Source organism: Heteronotia binoei, chromosome 1, assembly GCF_032191835.1.
Source record: "Heteronotia binoei isolate CCM8104 ecotype False Entrance Well chromosome 1, APGP_CSIRO_Hbin_v1, whole genome shotgun sequence".
Lineage (NCBI taxonomy): Eukaryota > Metazoa > Chordata > Lepidosauria > Squamata > Gekkonidae > Heteronotia > Heteronotia binoei.
Genome location: NC_083223.1, coordinates 271040050 through 271049647, shown reverse-complemented (window position 1 = coordinate 271049647; position 9598 = coordinate 271040050). Strand labels below are relative to the sequence as shown.

Genomic DNA, 9598 nt, shown 5'->3' with positions numbered 1-9598 from the left:
GGGTATCTGTATGAGTATTCTAGCCTGGTAACCCACAGCCCAAAAGGGGACATTATATGTAGTTGTCTTAGAATAACAGCTGATATCCTGACCTCAGAGACCAGTATCATGGTAGTTTTTTCTGGCCATGTCCAGACATTTGAGAATGTCCCAACAGAAACGTTTATAAGAAAGAGGTTACTACATTTGGGTCATATCAATTTTCTATCTGTGTGTGTGAGACAGACAGACAGACAGATGATGGATGGATAAGTAGGTAGGTAGGTAGATGATAGATACATAGATAGATAGATAGATAGATAGATAGATAGATAGATAGATAGATAGATAGATAGATAGATAGATAGATAGATAGATAGATAGATACTAAGATCTCTTAATAAAGCAAGTCTCCTTTGGAGGACTGGAATACTGATTAATAGGATAGATTTCCCATGTCTCACCCATTCAAAATAATGCCACTATGTCCTACATCATCTCTTTCCCCAAAAGAACAAAACAAACACCTGAGGAGTATTGGTTCAGTCTTTATTGGTTCAATCTCCCAGTGGCAACAATAGCCAAGGAAATGGAATATTGAGCTCACTGATTATATTTAGTGGCTGTGGCCGTGGCCCTGGCCCGGGCCGTGGCTGTGGCCGTGGCCTTGTCCTGGAGCCTGACCCTCCCTCTGGTGGATGTTTTCATGAGCAAGACAAAACACCCAGCTCAGGAAGCGCATGAATTCTCCAAAATCGAGCTGCCCGTTCTTGTCCTTGTCGTACTCTTGCATTAAGCTCTCAACCTTCTTGGGGTCCTTCACGTTCTGTGAAAACAAAAGCTGGTTATTTTAAGGCATCCAACCCTCATTAGATTCTTTCCATAATTTCCAGAGGGCAATGTGTTTGAGGGCTGATTCCCAGAATGGACTAGGATCTTGGAGACCCTGGTGGACCCTGCCCATGCAAGCTTGCAATTTACCTCACAGAATTGTTTTGAGGGTGAAATGGAGGAAAGGAGGTGGATGAAAGCCACCTGGAGCCCACCATTGTGGAGACATAAATTAGAGCAGGGGTATCGAACTCATTTTTTATTAGAGACAAATCTGACATAAATGAGACCTTGTAGGGCCGGGCCATGTTAGGTTGGGCCGGGCCATGTGTGTACCTATTTATGATTAGTAGGGTCGCCAATCCCCAGGTGGAGGCAGGGGATCCCCCAGTTTGGAGGCCCTTCCCCCACTTCAGGGTCATCAGAAATAATAATAATAATAATAATAATAATAATAATAATAATAATAATAATAATAATAATAATAATAATAATAGATTTTATTTCTACCCCGCCCTCCCCGCCTAGGCGGCTCAGGGCGGCTCACAACAATTCATACATTAACATAATGATAAAACATTAGATTTAACAATTAAAATTAAACATATAAAAACCAGTTAAGTTAAAAATACATAATTTAGTTATATTATATATATATCTGGCAGCAATAAAACTGTTCTGGCGCTGATTCTGCCAGTTAAGGTAATATTAAAGATGGCGGTTCTTTGTTCCTAGCAACTCAGCAGTTGATATCGTTATAAGCTTGTCTAAAAAGGGCGGTCTTGCAGGCCCTGCGGAACTGGTCGAGGTTCCGCAGGGCCCGCACTTCCTCCGGAAGCTGGTTCCACGGTGCAGGTGCCGCAACTGAAAAGGCCGCAACTGAAAGCGGGGGGAGGGGGAGGGAAATGTTTGCTGGGAATTCTATAATTCCCTATGGAGACATATTCTGAAAGGAAATAATGGAGAATTGATCTGTGGGTAACTGGGGCTCTGGGGAGCTATGTTTTGAGGTAGAAGCACCAGGTTTTCAGCATCCAGTACCTCTCCCCCAAAATACCCTCCAAGTTTCCAAAAAAATTGGGCCAGGGGGTCCAGTTCTATGAGCCCCCAAAGAAGGTGCCCCTATCCTTCATTATTTCCTGTGGAGGAAGGCATTTAGAAATGTGTGCGGTCCCTTTAAATGTGATGGCCAGAACTCCCTTGGAGTTCAATTATGCTTGTCATACCCTTGCTCCTGGCTCCATCCCCAATATATCCTGGCTCCACCCCCAAATCTCCTGACTCCACCCCCCAAATTCCTAGATATTTCTTGAATTGGACTTGGCAACCCTAATGATTAGGTAGCAGAGATATAAACTTTATAAAGGACACAGACAAACATAAAGTTTTGAAAAAAACAACAACTTAAAACACCCTTAAAACATTAGCACTCGGTCTTAAAGGTACTTTCTTTGTATTTTCCCCATGGGATCCAGGGAACTGGGCAAAGGAAACTCTGGTTCTTTCCTTCCTTCCCCAGAGGACCAGGAGGGGGAGGCGCCTCAGCGAATAGAAAGAAGAGAGGCTTGGCTCAGTAGCTCTGCTGTGTGATTGAGAAAGCCTTGCAAAGCAAGCTGTGACACAGAAGGAAGCAAGAGAGAGGGAGAAGGAAGCAGATGACAGCCAGTTGCTCGGGGGCCTGATTCGGGCCACGGGTCGCATGTTGGATACCCCTGAATTAGAGTAATTTTGTGACAAAAATTTTTGCATGGACTAAGCATTGGAAGGATAATTTCCAACATTTATAAATAAACATAAATGTACTTCCACAGAAGTGGGGTCAATGTACATTTGCTGCGGATCATTGGACTGGGGGTTATTTGATGTGGCGAAAGGTATGAAATAATTGCTGAAGAAAATGATATCCAACTACGCTTAATATGGAAGAGTGGTAAGGATTTGGACCCCTGTATCTCTACCTACCTCAAAATACATAGGTATAGTTATGCCAGGCTGAAGGCTGGCTTCATGTTTGTAAAATGTTCTGATTCAGATACATAAGAACATAAGAGAAGCTATGTTGGATCAGGCCAATGGCCCCTCCAGTCCAACACCCTGTGTCACTTAAGAACAGAAGAGAAGCCATGCTGGATCAGGCCAGTGGCCCAGCCAGTCCAACGCTCTGTGTCACATAAGAACATAAGAGAAGCCATGTTGGATCAGGCCAGTGGCCCATCCAGTCCAAATAGGAATGAGTTTATAGTTAAATTAATGGAGACTGTAGAAATGGATCTCTTAACCACGAGGTTGAGAGATGGTAATATTACGGAATGTAATGATACTTGGAAATCGGTGTACGAATGGGTGGAACATTTAAGATTTGAATAGATAGAATAAGATATAACTGTTAGAAAGTTATCTATACGTTCCTTTGTAAATGGTGGTGGGTATGTTGAATTCTCTGAGTATGTATGTTTGGCTATGTTATATGTTGTATGTATAATATAATAAAACAATTTATTTTTCTGAAAAAAAAAGAACATAAGAGAAGCCATGTTGGATCAGGCCAGTGGCCCATCCAGTCCAACACTCTGTGTCACTTAAGAACATAAGAGAAGCCATGTTGGATCAGGCCAGTGGCCCATCCAGTCCAACACTCTGTGTCACTTAAGAACATAAGAGAAGCCATGTTGGATCAGGCCAGTGGCCCATCCAGTCCAACACTCTGTGTTACATAAGAACAGAAGAGAAGCCATGTTGGATCAGGCCAGTGGCCCATCCAGTCCAACACTCTGTGTCACATAAGAACATAAGAGAAGCCATGTTGGATCAGGCCAGTGGCCCATCCAGTCCAACACTCTGTGTCACTTAAGAACATAAGAGAAGCCATGTTGGATCAGGCCAGTGGCCCATCCAGTCCAACACTCTGTGTCACATAAGAACAGAAGAGAAGCCATGTTGGATCAGGTCAATGGCCCATCCAGTCCAACACTCTGTGTCACATAGGAACAGAAGAGAAGCCATGTTGGATCAGGCCAATGGCCCATCCAGTCCAACACTCTGTGTCACTTAAGAACATAAGAGAAGCCATGTTGGATCAGGCCAATGGCCCATCCAGTCCAACACTCTGTGTCACACAGTGGCCATCAGGAGGTCCACTAGTGGGGCCAGAACACTAGAAGCCCTCCCGCTATGACCCCCCCCATAGGAAACTTTTTTAAAAAAGGTTCTCTAATACATATCACTCCACAAAAAATTGGAAATATTCTGGGATGTGGAATAAATTTTGCCATTAAAATGTATGCATTTTATCTACAAAATTCATGAAAACAAGTACTTATACGTTCAAGGGAAATATCAACAGAAAATCAAGGCAGGGAAGGTCAACATTACATCGTAGATTTGAGCAGAAAATTGCCCCACACCCAATATTTTGGAATCTACCCCACACCACAGGGGAAAGACCTCTACTACTCCCTCTTTCCCTGAAATACCTGGTATCTGTCAACATCGACCCCCCCCCCAAAAAAAAACACATACAAACTAAGAGAGGAAAGGAAGGGGCCAGAACATTGGGCTCACCTTCCCAAATTCATATACGTATCACTCCAGAGAGAGAGAGGAAGGAAGGAAGGAAGGAAGGAAGGAAGGAAGGAAGGAAGGAAGGAAGGAAGGAAGGAAGGAAGGAAGGAAGGAAGGAAGGAAGGAAGGAAAGATAGATAGATGGATGGATGGAAGGATGGATGGATGGATGGATGGATGGATGGATGGATGGATGGATGGATGGATGGATGGATGGATGGATGAGGAAGGAAGCCCAGGAGAAATTCACCTACATGAACCATAAAATCCATCCTGCTTCAGCTTGCTCCTTATCAAGTTATAGAAGTCTACCTTTTGGCCATCAGTGCCCAATCTGCCCATTCCAATCCCATCCCAAGCAGCCACAGGAAGGAAGCTGACGGCCCCTATCCTGGCATCTCACCTTCAAGGTTTTGCACAGCTCCTTGTTAATCAACTGAATCAGCTCTCCCTTGCTGAGCATATCATAATGATCCACACGGATCGAGTACTGGTGGTAAATATTGATGATGGTCTCCATACATTTTTCCAACTGACTGTCACACATCTTGAGTCAATGGACCACCTATGAAGACAACATTTTGTTCAGGAAGGAAAAAAGAAATAGCCATTTCCACAAAGAACATTTTTTTTTCTTCCACTGATTAACCACAGACATTAGACATATAAATACTTTAGATATATAAATACTTTACTTGGTTCCACCCATTTTGGATCCTGCCTATAGTTTGGTTTCATTCTATTATGCCATTAAAGGGTTTTTTTTTTTTGTATTTGTGCGTTTGTATGGCATTTTTTGTAGCAGGTGCTCCATTGCATATTAGGCTACATCCCCTCCCCCCGATGTAGCCAATCCTCCAAGAGCTTACAGTAGGCCCTGTAAAAAGAGCCCTGTAAGCTCTGGGAGGATTGGCTATATCAGGGGGGTGTAGCCTAATATCCAAAGGAGTTCCTGCTACAAAAAAGCCCCCTCTATCTATCTATCTATCTATCTATCTATCTATCTATCTATCTATCTATCTATCTATCTATCTATCTATCATCTATCTATCTACAATTTGTTTCTTGGTTATGATATTTTATTTGCACTGTATTCCACCTGTATATTTTATCTTTATGAATCTCCTTGATACTTTTGTTTGTAATGGCCTATAGCCTAATATCCAAAGGAGTTCCTGCTACAAAAAGCCCCCTCTATCTATCTATCTATCTATCTATCTATCTATCTATCTATCTATCTATCTATCTATCTATCTATCTATCTATCTATCTATCTATCTATCTATCTATCTATCTATCATCTATCTATCTATCTATCATCTATCTATCTATCTATCTATCTATCTATCTATCTATCTATCTATCTATCTATCTATCTATCTATCATCTATCTATCTAAACATATGAACATATGAAGCTGCCTTATACTGAACCAGAGCCTGGGTCCATCAAAGTCAGTATTGTCTTCTCAGACTGGCAGCAGCTCTCCAGGGTCTCAAGCTGAGGTTTTTTCACACCTATTTGCCTGGACCCTTTTTTGGAGATGCCAGGGATTGAACCTGGGACCTTCGGCTTCCCAAGCAGATGCTCAACCACTGAGCCACCATCCCTCCCCTATCCCTCTATCTATCTGTCTGTCTGTCTTTGCAAAAGCGTCAAAGGCAGTTTCCCACACTGCACGCCATCATTTCTATTATCCCTCAACTGTGTTCAGGTCAAGGGGGGATGGGCAGGTTTTTGAAGCATCTCAGAAACCAGCCAAAGCTGAGTATAATGCATGATACTGGGGTGAAGGAACAAACAATAATCAGAAGGGACTGACGACGTCACTTTGTCTTCTCTGACATAACAGCTGTCTGTTCCCAGCAGAACATAACCACTCCCCAAACAGTCACATACAGTTATCAGGAACGATGCAACTAAAAGAACCAAGTTTGAGTCCACGGGCACCTTTACGGCCAACAGAATTTTATCCAAATTATAAGCTTTTGTGTGCACTTGAAGAAGAAGAAGGACTGCAGGTTTATACCCCGCCTTTCTCTCTGAATCAGAGACTCAGAGTGGCTTACAATCTCCTAGATCTTCTCCCTCCACAACGGACACCCTGTGAGGTGGGTGGGACTGGAGAGGGCTCTCACAGCAGCTGCCCTTTCAAGGACAGCATCTCAGAGTGGCCTACAATCTCCTTTCCCTTCCTCCCCCACAACAGACGCCCTGTGAGGTGAGTGGGGCTGCAGAGGGCTCTCACAGCAGCTGCCCTTTCAAGGACAACCTCTGCCAGAGCTATGGCTGACCCAAGGCCATTCCAGCAGGTGCAAGTGGAGGAGTTTGGAATCAAACCCGGTTTTCCCAGATAAGAGTCCGCACACTTAACCACTACACCTGATAGTGTGGGACCCTCCATCACTACACCTGATAGTGTGGGACCATCCATGCACTAATTATGCAGGTGGAGGAGTGGGGAAATCAAACCCGGTTCTCCCAGATAAGAGTCCGTGCACTTAACCACTACCCCAAACTTTCAAGGACAACTCCTATGAGAGCTATGACTGACCCAAGGCCATTCCAGCAGCTGCAGGTGGAGGAGTGGGGAATCAAACCCAGTTATTCCAGATAAGAGTCCACTTACAATCTCCTTTACCTCCTCTACTTGTCAAGATAATATGTAGCAGCCAGTGCTGGATTAAACCCTGTGGAGGCCCCTAAGTAGTCAAAATTTGGGGGGGGGGGCGGCGGCTTGTGAATTATCTCAGAATTAGAGCGCCTGCATCAACACCCACGCTCCCGACTGCATCCTGCAGACACCTTCTCAAAAGCCCCTTTAATAAAACTGTGAGAAAGAGGCAGAGAGAGACAAACTTGGCGATGACGCCAGGCGAGTTGGGCAAAGAGAGGGTCTTCTGCTGGCTGCGCATGAAAGGGGGGAGGGGGGCGGGCGGGGGACTGGGCAGGGGCCCCTAAAGGTGTGGAGGCCCTTAGTCCAGTGCCTACTTGGCGTAATTGTTAATCCGGCCCTAGTAGCAGCATACTAAGGGGCTGCTTGTACACTACTGAAAGTTAACTTTTACCTCAGAAATGAGAAATCTCTGTCTCTGTGCTCCTATTGATGCCAACCCTGCCTCAGATTTTGTTAGTCTGTAAGGTGCTAGTGAACTCTGACTCTTTTCTACTGCTACAAACAGTCTCACTCACGCATCTTGAGATATCACCAGGCAATGCATGAAGAAGAGAAGAAGATATTGGATTTAAATCCCACCCTCCACTCCAAATCTCAGAGTTTCAGAGCAGCTCATAATCTTCTTTATCTTCCTCCCCCACAGCAGACACCCTGTGAGGTTGATGAAGATATTGGATTTATATCCTGCCCTCCACTCTGAAGAGTCTCAGAGCGGCTGACAATCTCCTTTATTTTCCTCCCCCACAACAGACACCCTGTGAGGTAGATGAAGATATTGGATTTATATCCCGCCCTCCACTCCGAAGAGTCTCAGAGCGGCTCACTATCTCCTTTACCTTCCTCCCCCACAACAGACACCCTGTGAGGTAGATGAAGATGTTGGATTTATATCCCGCCCTCCACTCCGAAGAGTCTCAGAGCGGCTCACTATCTCCTTTACCTTCCTCCCCCACAACAGACACCCTGCGAGGTAGAAGAAGATACTGGATTTATATTCTGCCCTCCATTCCGAAGAGTCTCAGAGCAGCTCACAATCTCCTTTCCCTTCCTCCCCCACAACAGACACCCTGTGAGGTAGATAAAGATATTGGATTGATATCCCGCCCTCCACTCCGAAGAGTCTCAGAGCGGCTCACAATCTCCTTCCCCTTCCTCCCCCACAACAGACACCCTGTGAGGTTGATGAAGATATTGGATTTATATCCTGCCCTCCACTCTGAAGAGTCTCAGAGTGGCTGACAATCTCCTTTATTTTCCTCCCCCACAACAGACACCCTGTGAGGTAGATGAAGATATTGGATTTATATCCTGCCCTCCACTCCGAAGAGTCTCAGAGCGGCTCACAATCTACTTTACCTTCCTCCCCCACAACAGTCACCCTGTGAGGTAGATGGAGATATTGGATTTATATCCTGCCCTCCACTCCGAAGAGTCTCAGAGCGGTTTACAATCTCCTTTACCTTCCTCCCCCACAACAGACACCCTGTGAGATGGGTGGGGCTGGAGAGGGCTCTCACAGCAGCTGCCCTTTCAAGGAGAACCTCTGTCAGAGCTATGACTGACCCAAGGCCATTCCAGCAGCTGCAAGTGGAGGAGTGGGGAATCAAACCCGGTTATTCCAGATAAGAGTCCACTTACAATCTCCTTTACCTTCCTCCCCCACAGCAGACACCCTATGAGGTGGGTGGGGCTGAGAGGGTTCTCACAGCAGCTGCCCTTTCAAGGACAACCTCTGCCAGAGCTATGGCTGACCCAAGGCCATTCCAGCAGGTGCAAGTGGAGGAGTTTGATTCCAAACTCCTCCACTTGCACCTGCTGGAATGGCCTCGGGTCAGCCATAGCTCTGGCAGAAGTTCTCCCAGATAAGAGTCCGCACACTTAACCACTACACCTGATAGTGTGGGACCATCCATGCAGCAATTATAAGAGAAACCAAGCCGTTCTAAAGACTCACCTCCGTCAACCAGGAATCAACAGAAGAGCAAGAGCGATCGAAGATGCAGTGAAGGTCCCTCGGATGGTCTCTTCTCTTATAGCCCTTTGTGCTTCCTCCACTCATTGCGAAAAGCTGGTTTGTTCATTGAATTGCATCTCTGTTAACAAATCAATCCTTCCTTCTCTTGCTCAAGGTATTTCAGTAGGTTCTTCCTGAAATGACTTTCTTGTGGAGGCTTCCAGCCTTGCAACTTCCATCAAATTAGCAAGACCAGAATGACAATCCCTGTTTGGCTATTGCCTTGTTGTTCAAAGATAGGGTTGACATTTCTCAGAAACAGCACGATGTTTTGAAACACTTTTGAAATGCTTTTTTTTAAAAAAAAAAAATGGGTATGTAATCTTACTGTAATCTTACTTGTAATCTTGCATGATTGCCTTCTTTTTGGAACCATGTTGTTTATGGTGGTGGCTGCAAGCATAGACAGCTTCAAGAGGGGCGAAACATATGGAGTAGAGGTCCATCAGTGGCTTTTAGCCACAGTGTATTGTTGGAACTCTCTGACTGGGGCAAGTGATGCTCTGTATTCTTGGTGCTTGGGGGGGGGGGGCAAC

General features: G+C 45.0%; 1 protein-coding gene across 1 annotated transcript; it reads right to left on the bottom strand.

The window, feature by feature from the left end:
• Window positions 1-511: 511 nt before the first annotated feature.
• Window positions 512-9055, bottom strand: LOC132588511 (protein S100-A12-like). The gene is made up of 3 exons (XM_060260921.1): window positions 9003-9055; window positions 4775-4936; window positions 512-805 (listed from the first exon to the last, which is right to left on the bottom strand). The coding sequence occupies exons 2-3, from the start codon at window positions 4916-4918 to the stop codon at window positions 596-598; spliced, it is 354 nt and encodes a 117-aa protein (XP_060116904.1). The 5' UTR covers window positions 4919-4936; window positions 9003-9055; the 3' UTR covers window positions 512-595.
• Window positions 9056-9598: the final 543 nt, after the last annotated feature.